We start from the raw sequence: 14,816 nt of genomic DNA on the forward strand, positions 1-14,816 counted from the left end.
TGCTTCACGAGTCTGCCTCAATCAATAATGTATCTCTATAGCAATGACTCAGTGTTTCACTGTTCCTTATTGTGGGAAACTTTCAACAGATCGGCTGTTTCATTTTTATGGCATTAACTACAGAGGTGCGGTTGGTAAAGCTACTAAATGTGTGTGTTTACTGCAATGCTATGGGCTTAAAAGCCCTCTAATTGGCTGTGTCTTTTCTTTTTTTTGGGGGGGGGGGGGGGGGGGGGGAGGCAGATGATTACAAAGTAACTAAATAGGAAGAGGTTTGACTAAGGAAAAGGGAGAGGTGAGCGGAAAGACAGAAATTTAAGGTTAAATTTTATCCAGAGTCTCTATTACTCTCCTACTGATGGCAGATGGCTAATGAAAATTTAACCATTTGTTAAAGGTACTTCATGTCCTTTGTAGCAGGTAAGATACAGATCAGATCGCACATTGCACTTGGGTTGGAAGGGGGAAGGAGTGATGCTATTAATAATTTTTTCTTCGTTTGTAGTAACTGTTTTAAATAACATTTGATTTGCCTCTTTTATTGGGTTTTACAAACATCAGCAGCTTAATTCAATGAAGGTCGAGTTTAATGAAGGTTTATCCTGGCCCTGGACACAGAAGTAAAAATTAATGTCGTTGTAAGCATAATACAATTAAAGTACACAAGGTGTCGAAGAGCTTGCACACTAACGAGCATTTTGACTGTTCTGCACATTTGGAACTTCAGTTTTCTTTTTTGAAAAACTTTTCCTTTATTTGTAAGCACATTTTCTTTACACAATCGGGATGAGAAGCCAGTGGTATCCAATTACAGTACAGTGAAATTCGGCCAGAGTAGAAAATGAATAATTTGGAAATCTGGCCAAATCATGCAGATAATTCAGCCCTGACGCATTCAATACATTTTTAGATTCTTTTTCTTTTTTTCTTTTTTTAAATACAGATATTCATACTGTAGGTGCAACCACAATGGAGGGGTATCTGTTGAGAGGTCAGACAAACATGTGGTTACTGTTGCTGAAGAAGGGCTGCAGCCTTTTCAGTAGCTACAGGGGCAATAGTCTGGATGATTAACTGAGATCTGGCCTTGTGGTATAAACCAAAATGGCTAGCTGGGCTGATACTGCAAACGGCTGAAAGCAAGGGGCAACTACAGCTGTAATTTTTCCCAAGGGCATGCAGCTCTGCTGTATGGTTAGATGATGATGGCATCCTCTTGGGTGAAATAATCTGGAGGTAAAATAGTCTCCCATCTGGATCTACGGGTGGGGACTACTCAGGAGGACATCGTCATCAGGAGAAACAAAACTTGTGTTCTATGGATCTGAGCGTGGACTGTCAGATCCTTAATTGGGCAGGTAGGTTAGAAAATTTGTAAAGAGAGATGGATAGGTTAAAGTTAGATATAGTGGAAATTAGTGAAGTTCGGTGGCAGGAGGATCAGAACTTCTGGTCAAGTGAATACAGACTTATAAATACAAAATCAGATAGGGATAATGCAGGAGCAGGTTTAATAATGAGTAAAAAAAAAATAGGTATGCAGATAAGCTACTATTAACATCATAGTGAACAGATTATTGTAGCCAAGACTGACACAAAGCTCATACCCACCATAGTAGTACAACTTTATATGCCAACTAGCTTTGCAGAAGAGGCGGCGATTGAGGAAATGTATGATGAGATAAAAGAAATTATTCAGATAGTTAAGGTAGCCAAAAATTTAATAGTCATGGGGACTGGAATTCGATAGTAGGAAAAGGAAGAGAAGGAAAAGTAGTAGGTGGATATGGACTGGAGGAAAGGAATGAAAGAGGAAGTTGCCTCATAGAATTTTGCACAGAATATAATTTAATCATAGCTAACACTTAGTTTAAGAATCACGAGAGAAGGTCGTATACATGGAAGAGACCTGGAGACACTGGAAGGTTTCAGATGGATTAGCCTATATAATGGTTAGAGATTTAGAAACCAGATTTTAAACTGTAAAACATTGCCAAGGGCAGATGTGGACTCTGACTACTATTTACTGGTTATGAACTGCTGATAAGCAAATTGCAAAAAAGGCGGAGATGGGACCTAGACAAACTGAAAGAACCAAAGGTTGTAGAGGATTTCAGGGGGAGCATTAGGGAATGATTGAAAAGAACAGGGGAAAGGAATATAGAAGAAGAATGGGTAGCTCTGAGAGATGAAACAGTGAAGGCAGCAGAGGATCAAGTAGGCAAAAAGACGAAGGCTAGTAGAAATCCTTAGGTAACACAAGAGATATTGAATTTAATTTATGAATGGGGAATACATAAAAATACAATAAATCAAGCAGGCGAAAGGGAATACAAACGTCTAAAAAGGAGATTGACAGGAAGTGCAAAATGGCCAAGCAGGAATGGCTAGAGGATAAATGTAAGGACTTAGAAGCATATATCACTAAGTATAAGATAGACACTACCTACAGGAAAATTAAAGATATCTTTGGAGAAAAGAGAACCACCTGTATAAATATCAAGAGCTCAGATGGAAAACCAGTCCTAAGCAAAGAAGAGAATGCAGAAACATGGAAGGAGTATGTAGAGGGTCTATACAAGGGAGACACACTTGAGGGTAATATTATGGAAATGCAAGAGGACATAGAGGAAGATGAGAAGGGAGATATAATACTGCATGAAGAATTTGACAAAGCACTGAAAGACCTAACTTGAAACAAGGTACTGGGCACAAACAACATTCTGTTAGAGCTACTGATAGCCTTGGGAGAGCCAGCAATGACAAAACTCTTCAATCTGGTGAGCAAAATGTACGAGACAGGTGAAATATCCTCAGAATTCAAGAAGAATATAACAATCCCAGTTCCAAAGAAAGCATGTGCCACCAGGTGTGAAAATAACTGAACTATCAGTTTAATAAGTCATGGCTGCAAAATACTAACACAAATCATTTACAGGAGAATAGAAAAACTCATAGAAGCTGAGCTCGGGGAAGATCAGTTTGAGTTCTTGAGAAATGTAGGAAAATGTGAGGCAATACTGACCCTACGACATATCTTAGAAAATATTAAGGAATGGCAAACCTATGTTTATAGCATTTGTAGACTTAGAGAAAGCTTTTGACCATGGTGACTTGAATACTCTCTTTCAAATTCTAAAGGTGGCAGGGGTAAAAGAAAGGGAGCAAAAGACTATTTACAATTTGTACAGAAACCAAAGGGCAGTTATAAGAGTCAAGGGGCACAAAAGGGAAGCAGTGGTTGAGAAGGGAGGAAGACAGGGTTGCAGTCTATCTCTGATGTTATTCAATGTGTATATTAAGCAAGCAGTAAAGGAACCAAAAGAAAAATTTGGAGTAGGGATTAAAGTCCAGGGAGAAGAAATAAAAATTTTAGAGGTTTGCCAATGACACTGCAATTTTGGCAGAGACAGCAAAAGACTTGCAAGAGCAGTTGAACAGAATGGACAGTATCTTGAAAGGAGGATATAAGATGAACAACAAAAGCAAAACAAGGATAATGGAATGTAGTCAAAGTAAATCAGGCGATGCTGAGGGAATTAGATTAGGAAATGAGACACTTAAAGTAGTAAACGAGTTTTGCTATTTGGGACACAAAACAACTGATGATGGTTGAAGCAGGGAGGATATAAAATGCAGACTGGCAATGGCAGGAAAAGCATTACTGAAGAAGAGAAATTTGTTAACATTGAGTACAGATTTTAAGCGTCCGGAAATCCTTTCTGAAAGTATTTGTATGGAGTGTAGCCATGTATGGAAGTGAAACATGGAGGACAAATAGTTTAGACAAGAAGAGAACAGAAGCTTTTGAAATGTGGTGCTACAGAAGAATGAAGAAGATTAGATGGGTAGATCACATAATTAATGAGGAGATGGAATTGGGAAGAGGAGAAATTTGTGGTACAACCTGACCAAAAGAAGGGATCGTTTGGTACGACACATTCTGAGACATCAAGGGATCACCAAATTAGTACTGGAGGGAAGTGTGTGAGGTAAAAATCATAGAGGAAGACCGAGATATGAATACAGTAAACAGATTCTGAGGGATGTAGGCTGCAGTAGTTACTTGGAGATGATGGGCTTGCACAGGATAAAGTAGAATGGAGAGCTGATCAAACCAGTCTTTGGACTGAGCACCACAACAACGAAAACAAAACAAAGTTCAATGTGCCTAATGTGCAAATGGAATACAAATTTTAAGACTTAATTAATAATTTGTTGTATAATGTGGAAAAAAATGCTTATACAGTATTACTGTATTACAATATACCTTAGTTATTCACATCTGCATGAGGACAATACTCTTTAACATGAAGACTGTACAGCCCTGACAATGCTGTTATGTTAAAGAGATGATTCTTGTTCAATTAAATGATGGTTTTAGCCAGCAAGGTCGAGCATTTCAAAGAAATGCACTACCTACACCATTTTCTGCCAGTTTCAGTTGACTTATATCACCTTATGTGGTAACATGGTGTCAAACATAGTATGGATTAGAGTCCTGCATGACCGAGTAAGCGAGCACAAAATACGAGGTGGGGCGAGCACACCCTAACTGGATAGGCTACCCGCACTAATTCTTGTGACCGAGCATAGAAGCCGTGACCGAATACGTAGCACATAACTTCAAACACATTACACGTGCTATTATCCGTGTGACACTGCAGCCAGAATGGGCTTCTTATTTGTGGTGTGTCTCTCTCTGTAATCATGCAGCGCGAGGTAGCCAGTGTAGTTAGACGTAAGATTGAAACCAATGTTTACACACTAAGAAACGGGAAGGTCTAAAAAGCCAAGTATGGAGTACATTTCTGTTGGTTGTAGACGAAAACATTGCGTCTACTGGGTACGTATCGTGCATAAACTACTCCACTTTATTGTTTTTCCAGTCGGGAACCACTCATTTAAAGAAACACAGTAGCAAGAAACCTCACAAAGATCGCCCGGGTTCGATTCCCGGCGGGGCCAGGGATTTTCTCTGCCTCGTGATGACTGGGTGTTGTGTGGTGTCCTTAGGTTAGTTAGGTTTAAGTAGTTCTAAGTTCTAGGGGACTGATGACCATAGATGTTAAGTCCCATAGTGCTCAGAGCCATTTGAACCATTTTTTTGAACCTCACAAAGGTCGTTTCTTTGGCCGTCCTTCAGTTATCTTAATATGCTTGAAATAAGTGAAAAGCAGGAAATTCTTAACAATGTGCGACATGTGTGCTACGTACGCAGGTACAACATTCAATCATTAATATAATCGTTTTTGCATAGTTAGTGGAAAGTGTATTATAGAGAAACGGGAATGTTGTGACTCGTATAATATTTCATTAACGTAAAACATCTCGTTTTTATGGGAACGGGGGTCGGGTTGTTTGGGGGGAGAGACCAAACAGCGAGGTCATTGGTCTCTTACGGGAATGTTTCGATGATTTCCATATCAGTTCTGTATTAATTGTCTCTTTTGTTTATTATCGTAGATCCTTCAAGTACTGTGTCATCACCACCCAGAAAGAGAGCTCGTTTCAAGGAATGGAGGAACAACAGATCATCCGCAGCAGATGAAGTAGATCTGTACATTTTAATGCACCCCGGAGATGATGATGATGATGATGACATCTTAAAGTGGTGGAGCAGACATGAAACAGATCTGCCAGGTTTGGCTGCAGTAGTAAGACGTATTTTATGTATCCCAGCAACAAGCGCACCTAGTGAAAGGTGCTTTAGTAAAGCCGGCATGTTACTAACAAATTGCCGCAGCCAATTAAATCCGGAACGCGTTAGTGATTTCCTGCTGATCGACAATAACTATAATTTTGTTTATGTTGCAAACAATTGAAACGTATGACAAGTTACGTCTGTAAATGTTTAATGTTCTTTGTATGCTTTCTTTATGAAGATGGTTGTCTTCTAGATTACAGGGAAAGCACTTATTTAATGTTTCCTATAAATGAAAGGAAAAATATCTGTTTTGTTTGGAAATGAGACTCGTCTTCTATCCGCGATAGTATTGAAATATCATTTTACTTTCCAGGTGCTTTATGAATTTAGCTGTGTCACGTACCCGTTCTTGGAAATGTTACTTTTGTATTAAAAGAGAGCGAGAGAGAGGGAGAGAAAGAGAGGCGTTGGATTTGTACAGTAAAGTACAGTGCAGCGAGCCGGGTCGAGGCGAGGTGAGACGTCAGCGGTGACCGGTCATGTTCGGTTATCCGCGTATCCGGAATCCGGACAACAGACATGGGGCGAGTACGTGACCGAGCCGAGTCGCGTGGGGCCGGACACGAGTGGCTCGGTCCCCACGTCAACAGGCGAGCCGTGACCGGTCAAACACTGAGCGTTGCAGCACTCTAGTATGGATTGCCAAACTTAAGAAAAATATTAAGACAAGTGAGAAACAAAAACTCTCTGTGTGCGAAATAATGTTGCATTACAAATGCGGTAAAACAATTTTATGGAATGTTGAGAAACAAGGATAAGATACAGGATGAATGGATGAAAAGGAATGGACAAATGAAAAGAAAGGCAAAGACGATTGGAACTGAAGAAATTGATGAGATAGTGTGGACATGGTTCATAAGTATGCAGGCAAAAAAGTTACCTTCGTCTGGACCCATGTTGCAGAGACAGCATCATCTCTCTGGCTGTTAAAGAGCTTGGGAATATGGAATTAAGATAACCACAGGGTGTCTGGACAGTTTCAAGGATAGACATAACATCGTGTGGAAGGAAGTCTGTGGGGGAGCTAAAGATGTGCACAAAAGTGTTGTGGCAACAGAACAGAAGACAATACTGCATAACATAATTGCGAATTATGACTCCAAAAGACATGTTCAAAGATGATGAAATGGGAATGTTTTATCATGCAGTGCTTTCAAAGTCTCTAGCAGTTCAAGATGGAAGGTGCATCAACAACATAATGTCCAGAGAAACACTCACTATACTGCTGTGTGGAAACATGTTAGATGCAATGGAGAAGTCATTGGTTATTGGAAAGGCGAGAAAACCTGTTGTTTCAGGAACACAGCCATCAATAAGCATTCATCCACATGGCAAAGCAATAAAGAGGTGTGGATGGTGAGTGGTGTTATGGAAGAAAGGTTGGGCTTTTTCAGTGTTAATGAAAAAGTAAGTCCACAAGTTCTCCTTATCCTAGACGATGCAACCTGCCACTCGGAAGTCCAATTATCAAATGTGAAATTGACTCAGTTCCCATCAGCCTCAAACAACCTGTGGACTGGGGGTGATTTATACAATCAAGTTCCATTACAGGCAATTATTGACACATACTCTTATTCAAAATGTTGAAAAAGCTGAAAGTGCATTTGCTCTTGCACAGTCAGTTTCTGTCCTGGATGCACTAAATTGGATTGGTTTAGCTGTTAGAGAAATAAAGCCTGAAATTGTAACCAAGTGCTTCAGCAAACGGGTTTGGTGGTGATGAACAAAGACACTTCTGTACTAATTGAAGCTCACGCAAATGCAGCAACAATTGCTGATTGAATTTTCTCATTTTGAGAGTACAGAAGGAGCAGTTTGTTTTACTGCCTAAAATACTTTTAACAGCCTAGATCACATAAACTATTTCTTTATTTAAGACATTGGTTTTGACAGACTTTGCTATCATCTTCAGACCTGTAACAAAGTGCGTATACATGGAATACGTCTCATAGCATGAGTTAACACGTAATATTTGAGATAAAAGTGTTAGTTTGGCATTACAAAAACCAGAAGTGCTTGGCATTTTGCACAAGGTGTCTTACATTTTTAAATATTTAAGTTGCGGCAAACCTTTTATAATATGCTGATTTTTACCCACATGACAACTTGGTGTGGTGCTCAACATAAAATGAACATGTTTCACAACAAAAAGATTTTTAAGGTATGTAAATGTACATTTCCACTTCTGTTTTTTATAATGCCAAACTAAAACTTTTATCTCAAATATTACATCTTAACTAATGTTATGAGGCATATTCCATGTATATGCACATAGTTACTGACCTGAAGATGACAGAAAAGTCTGTCGAAACCAGTTGTCTTAAATAAAGAAATATTTTATGTGATCTAGGTTGTTGAATGTTTTTTAGCAAGCAAGCTGAATTAAGTCAAATGTATTTCATGTAGTCTGTGTCAACTCACACCACTTTTACTTTGACAACATCTCTAAAAGAAATCCGCAACACAGTAGATGATAGTGAGAAAAAGGAAGAAGAAAGGGGACAAATTGATGTCCCTTGGATAAGTTATATGCCTGAAGATACTAATGGGTGCATAAATGGTGTTATGCTAATTGCAGCACGTACAAATTCTCTCAATCTGTTGGAACTATTGTATGGAGCAAAAAATTGCAAAGAAAAAATAATTTTGAACAGGAAATTTAAACAGGTATCTCTCCTCAATGTGTTAAAAATGAAATGTAAAGCATATAAACGTAGAAATAATATCTAGGTATAATTGAAAGTTCAGTAAAAATATAGACATGTTGTATTATTTATCAATTAGTGTAATAGCCTAATGTTCTGTTGTGAAATATACAGTAAGTGAAAACTTACAGTATGTGGGCAAAGATATGTAAGTACATGCTTAATTACAGATTTTTACTTTCTGCATGGTAATTGACAAATTTTATGTAGCCTAGTATGTTTTGTGCAATCTGAAAACTTGTTCAAATGGCTCTAAGCACTGTGGGACTTAACATCTGAGGTCATCGGACCCCTAGACTTAGAACTACTTAAACCTAACTAACCTAAGGACATCACACACATCCATGCCCGAGGCAGCATTCGAACCTGCGACTGTAGCAGCAGCATGGTTACAACCGCTCAGCCACAGTGGCTGGCTGAAAACTTGTCCAATATGGAAAATATTTTAATTAGATTCCATTTTGAGCAAATTTTACTTTATTGGACTGTTAACAGAGTTCGGAATTGGAAGTGTTAGTGGCTCCATCTTGGGCTGCCTATGTTTATTATGTCATATCTCTTAGAGTCCCCACAAACAGCCAATCACATTTGTACTACCCATACAGAGAATATGCTTCACTATCACTCATTCTTACAATTACTACTGCAAATGTTTCCTTAGAGAGAGAGAGAGAGAGAGAGAGAGAGAGAGAGAGAGAGAGATGGAGGTGGGGCCTAGTTCATTGCATAAGCCTCATAGTGTTTGTTGCAGAGTGGAGCTAAATTGTTTTCTCATAATAACAAAAACTAATGATACTCTACAATATTGGGAATCTATTGGTAATCTGATTGACAAGCAATGAATTACAATTCATTTTTATACCTGTGTTATTGTGTTCTCCTTTCCACGCAGAAGGGCACTTATACCCCATGAACATTCCAGATGCATATCTTTCAGTGCTGGATAATGTGGGACATTGAGTGATATTCTGAATTCAGCACCCTGTAATGAAAGAACAAGTCTACCATTTAAAAGTTGCACTTCAGATGTTTCCTACTTTCAAACACACGCGCACACACACACACACACACACACACACACACACACACACACACACACACAAAACCCTAAGCACAATTAAGAAAGCTTTTTGCTAACGGAATGAACATCAAAAGTGCTAGACTAGTGTGGCTACTCAAACGAATACATAAATTAAATGCTAAAGCTTTTTCTTTGTTCATTCAACACATGTTTTACTTCAAGACAAATTTGACTGTCACACATTATATAATTCACTTGGAGTGATTATTTCTTGTGGATTCTTATGGGTCAGTTTTATTTTGTGTCTGTAATTGAAATGCCTGTCATGTCAGATGAGCAGTAGCCGGTGGTGGCTATCTGGAAAGATGTACGTTTTGCACCCTATACATTGTAACTCATCAATACACTTGAACCAGGAAAGAGGTTCAGACAGTGACTTTCAGATCCTGCATTGATAACAGGAATAAACAACATACCAACTGCAAGGATCAACTGGCTTCTTAATTTATATCCCTATATGCTGCGCGTCATCTACCACAATGTAGCGTTTATAGTAGTTGATACGACATGCAGCTCATCAGTTTTGATTCCTGCCTTCTGCAATTATTTATGAGTTAATGTTTCTGATTTCTGTACAGTTCTGGAACTTACCTTTTTTTTTATTTTACACATCTAGTTCCACAGGACCAAATTGAGAAGCAAATCTCCAAGGTCACAGCATGTGTCAGTACATGAAATTATACCGTAAAAGTAATAACAGATAAAACAGAATGTTTATGAATCCAAAAAAAGACAAGCCATAAGTTTATGTAAATGCAGTCAACAATATAACACAGGAATCAGCTTAACTTTTCAAGGAACTTCTCGGCAGAATAGGAGTGACCCCATGAGGACACTCTTCAGTTTCAATCTGAAAGCACGTGGATTACTGACAAGATTTTTGAATTCTTGTGGCAGCTTACTGAAAATGGATGCAACAATATGCTGCACACATTTTTGCACAAGAGTTTTTTGCTAGTGCGATCCAAATGCAGATTGGATTTCTGCCTAGTATTAACTGAGTGAAAGATGCTAATTCTTGAGAATAAGCTGATGTCGTTAACAAGAAACAGCAGTAAAGAATATATATCTTGAGAGGGGAATGTCAGAATACCCAGACTAATGAACAGGAGTCGACAAGAGGTTCACAAATTTACAACACTTATTGCCCGAACTGCCTGTTTCTGAGCCAAAAATATCCTCTGAGAATGGGAAGAGTTACACCAAAATAAAATACCACACATCATAAATGAATAAAAATAAGCAATATTATGAATGAAAGTTGCTACTCACCATATAGTGGAGATGCTGAGTTGCAGACAGGCACAACAAGAAGATTTTTACACTTAAAGCTTTTGGTCAATGGCCTTTGTCAACAATACACACACACGTAGACTACTTATCATGTCAAACTATTACTTACTTCAGACACTGTTCAAACAGTAAAAATGGCAGCACTAAGTCTTTGAACAAGATCTTGAACATTGGCTTTCCACGACAGTTTACTATCTACCTACACACCCAGAAATTTGAACTGTTCGCTTTCACAAATCATATGCCTATTCTGTGAAATTAAAATGTCAGGTTTTGTGAATTGTGTGTTAAAAATGGTAAGAACTGAGTCTTACTCTGAGTCTTATTATTATTATTTAGTGTCAGTTTATTTTGTACAAGCCATGAACTTGTGTCATGAATAGCACTACTTGAAATAGTGCCAATGTTGCACACAACATCCTTAATTACAAAGCTAGTATTATTATTTAACAAATACTGTAATTCCATGAAACTTGCTATGTATGTTTAAATACTAGCAATTTCTGCTGAGCCAGACAGTTTCCCTCTGTATGTACTTACTGTGAGCTCAACAACATGCATTCACTGTGAAGTAATAGTTTAGTGGAGATGCCAGGTAAAGCAATGGCACTGAAGTGGCTCAAATAAGACTATGCAAAAGTCATTGCCTTCAATGGAGGAACCTTTCATAAACAGTATGTTCCTCTGATGGCCCTTGTTGTCAAAGTACCAACGGATTCAAAAGTATCTAATACAGATGCCTATCAAGTATCTAACTGTGTTTTGGAGAGATGTTGGTCAGGATCCAATCAAGTGGCTAAGGGGATTGTATTATATCATTAAATATAACAGGTGATATGACGTACCAACATTGTAGCCCAGCAATGGTTTGAGAACAAGGAGAGAAAGCTCAAGAGCTGGAACAGATTCCTGGCAAAAATTAAGAGAATATTTAGAAACAACAGGCAGCAGTCTACAGCCGAAAACCAACTGAAGAAAAGATCTCAATGTCAGCAGGAGATGACACAGTCTTATATTCAGTGTGTTTTGGAGCCATGTCTCACAATGAAACCAAATATGACAAAATCCAACAAAGGGAATTTTAGAAAACACCTATGAGAGCTTTTCTTGACAGATGTCACCAAAACAATGGACTTCACTAAGTGCCAGCATGTTGAGGACATACACCAGAAAAAGATCATGTTGATAATTTTGAGATTAGGTCTGTCCATGTGCAACTGAATTAAATCATTTTTATCATGCCATAAAAATTTCACCTTTATTTTTTAAATTGCATCGTCAGTAGTATGGTTCATAGATTTGCTCTACATATGTGCATGCTTTTCTGGTTTTAAAGCTGTTCTCCTGTTTCCAGTCTTTTGAATTTTTCACTAGCACAGCACTGAAATGGAGCTAACATGAAAATTTTCAACATAATATTACACAGAATTGAGGATGACACAATAACAAAAGTTAAATAATTTTGAGATTAGGTCTGTCCATGTGCAACTGAATTAAATCATTTTTATCATGCCAAAAGACATTAAACAAGCGCCCAGCTGTTGTACAGGTGGCAATCATGGAATACCTCCAAGACCTCTAATATGGCAAACAGACCAAGAAGAGCTCCGAGGGTTTATGAGATCTGTCAACAAGGCCGAAAGTAGCAACACTGAATGCTGAATTCAGCTCAGCCACATAGCATCATTAATTCAAGAAGTCAGAAAGGCTAAATTTTTCGATACAATCAAGGTTCTCGACAATTCAGTTGCTCCCTTGCCAATTCGATTGGTGCACACAAAAATACACACATGGAGACTTTTAAAGTCACCCTTGATTGGCAGAACAAGGATGACTCGTTGTACTGGAAGTCTTACGTCATAACTGCCAATGATTTTTATTCAAAACTAGCTGTCCCCTGCAGCTTCACTCGCATATCAGTAGTTTTATTAGGATGACTGATGGTGAGTAAGCAAGCTAGTAATTTATAAAGGTCTGCTTATATAGTGGTGTATAGACGTATGTATAAAAACGTTGCAGTATCCGTATGTAGGTATATAATGAACATATTTTGCTGTACGTCGACTCTGAAAGCATGTATTATATTTTCTAATCATGTCTGAAAGATCCTCAGTTCATTACATTCATACAAAAGCAGAGTTTTTGTGGTTCTTCCAGTTTGCATGTGAGAATTTTCGACCAGAACAACTCTACCAACTGATTCTTCCTTATATTTAAGTGCATGTAGTGTCTACGTTTTCGATCCATCTCCCCTAAGATGACTAATTTATGATTAACATAGCATGTAATAGATCATAATGAAATGCAGCCTCACTAAAAGTATCCCACATTCCACACGTAAAGATAGCACATCTTTTGTTTGATGTACAAAATAAATGACAACATGACTGCGGGTCTTCAAGCCTTTCAGACGTTACACAAGATGCATGATGCTCACAGTATAAAATGTGATGGACCTGTGACTGTTCTACTGTCTCTGTAGCTCTTAAGGTCTCTTCACATTCTGTATCCAAGCTGCGACAGACCTGAGACTGCTCCGAGGTTTAGTGGATTTGAGTAATTTCTGCAGCTCGAGCGCTCTTGAAACTGTGTTCTAAATAAGACATACATTTGCGAGTCTTATTGTACTAGCTTTAAATATGGTTCTCGAGCTTACAGTCAGATTTTATTATTGTAGCTACACCGTAGCTCCCCAGCTATGTCACATGGAGGCATTCTAGCTGCTACCCATGGCTGTGCTCACGTACAAGTGAAATGAAATGAAATGAAATGAAATGAAATGTGTGTATGGATTTACTGGCTGGGACACCCAAGTTGGGATGTTCGGGAGCTTGGGGCAAGTCTTATTATTTGACTACGACAACCTGTGCAATGACGACGATGAAATGATGAACACAACTCACACAGCCAGTTTTGAGTGGAAAAAATGTGACCTAGTTGGGAATCAAACTTAGGATCCCATGATCAAGAATCAGTACCGCTGATCACATGACTGTGAGCTGTTCACGCAAATCGGAACACATCTTGGAAGTTATAACAGATGCTTGTCACTCTGTGGGTAAAATGTGATGGGCTCGTAATTGATATTACGATGGAAGTATGGCTTAAACACATAGAAGATTGTACAAGCAATCTATTTATTATGCTGAATCATATTATGTAGAACATTTAAAATAATAAAAGCATTTTCACAAATATTATAAAAGTTGAAATGTTGAAAAGCAAACACCTTTTTCAAAGAGTAATTATTGTTCCATATTTTATGTTATATTATTAAAATCAATAAATATGTTGTACCACAGACTTCCTAAAGTAGCCTATGTTCCTCCTCAGCATTTAAGCTATCTCCACACTAAATTTCATCAAAAATGGTTCAGGGGTTTAGTCATGAAGGCGTAACAGTCAGAGTTAGTTTTGCATTTATGATATTAGAAGGGATTTAGGTAGCAGCTGGGTTTGAATCTGGGAACCAGGGCAATTTGATTACGAGTCAAAGAAGCTACTACTAGACCATGGGTTTGTAAGATTTGTTACTGGAACTAAAGTGTAGTTGCCTCCCTTAGCAATAGCTCTGTGGAATGCTGGATCTTGTCTGACTGCACCATAAGCTTCGGTGTAATCTTCTGCCATTCCAAGTAGGTGTCTCAGTTCCGCATGGAAACCTGTATTCTTCATTACGCCAGTAACTGGGCACTTTACAGTCTGCTTCTGATCTCCCGTAGAATTGTGGATTCAAGGGCATTACTTAGAATTTATTTATTCAGCAATATTCTGTCATTATACTTTAAAGACTAGTATGCAAGCAGTGGTATTTAACCTTTCAACGAACCACAATTTGGCCATTTGCACAGTGTTAATTCCTCACTTCACAATGGGACAAGCATATATCACATGCATAATGAATCATGTTCATAATGATATACCTAAAAACAAAGATGATGTGACTTACCAAATGAAAGTGCTGGCAGGTCGACAGACACACAAACGAACACAAACATACACACAAAATTCAAGCTTTTGCAACAAACTG

The 14,816-nt window shown here is 38.3% G+C and overlaps 1 protein-coding gene across 4 annotated transcripts in view; it reads right to left on the reverse strand.

The window, feature by feature from the left end:
- The window catches only part of LOC126100262 (E3 ubiquitin-protein ligase FANCL), a 189,326-nt gene that overhangs the window by 165,554 nt on the left and 8,956 nt on the right, over positions 1–14,816 (reverse strand). For all 4 annotated transcript variants that reach the window (XR_007522145.1, XM_049910852.1, XM_049910851.1 and 1 more), the window contains exon 2: positions 9,275–9,394. Coding sequence is in view for 3 of the 4 variants with exons in the window: in XM_049910852.1 (XP_049766809.1) it covers positions 9,275–9,394 (120 nt within the window). In the remaining variant the exon portion in view is untranslated. The remainder of the gene's footprint in view (positions 1–9,274; positions 9,395–14,816) is intronic.

This window comes from Schistocerca cancellata, chromosome 9, assembly GCF_023864275.1.
Source record: "Schistocerca cancellata isolate TAMUIC-IGC-003103 chromosome 9, iqSchCanc2.1, whole genome shotgun sequence".
NCBI classification, from domain to species: domain Eukaryota; kingdom Metazoa; phylum Arthropoda; class Insecta; order Orthoptera; family Acrididae; genus Schistocerca; species Schistocerca cancellata.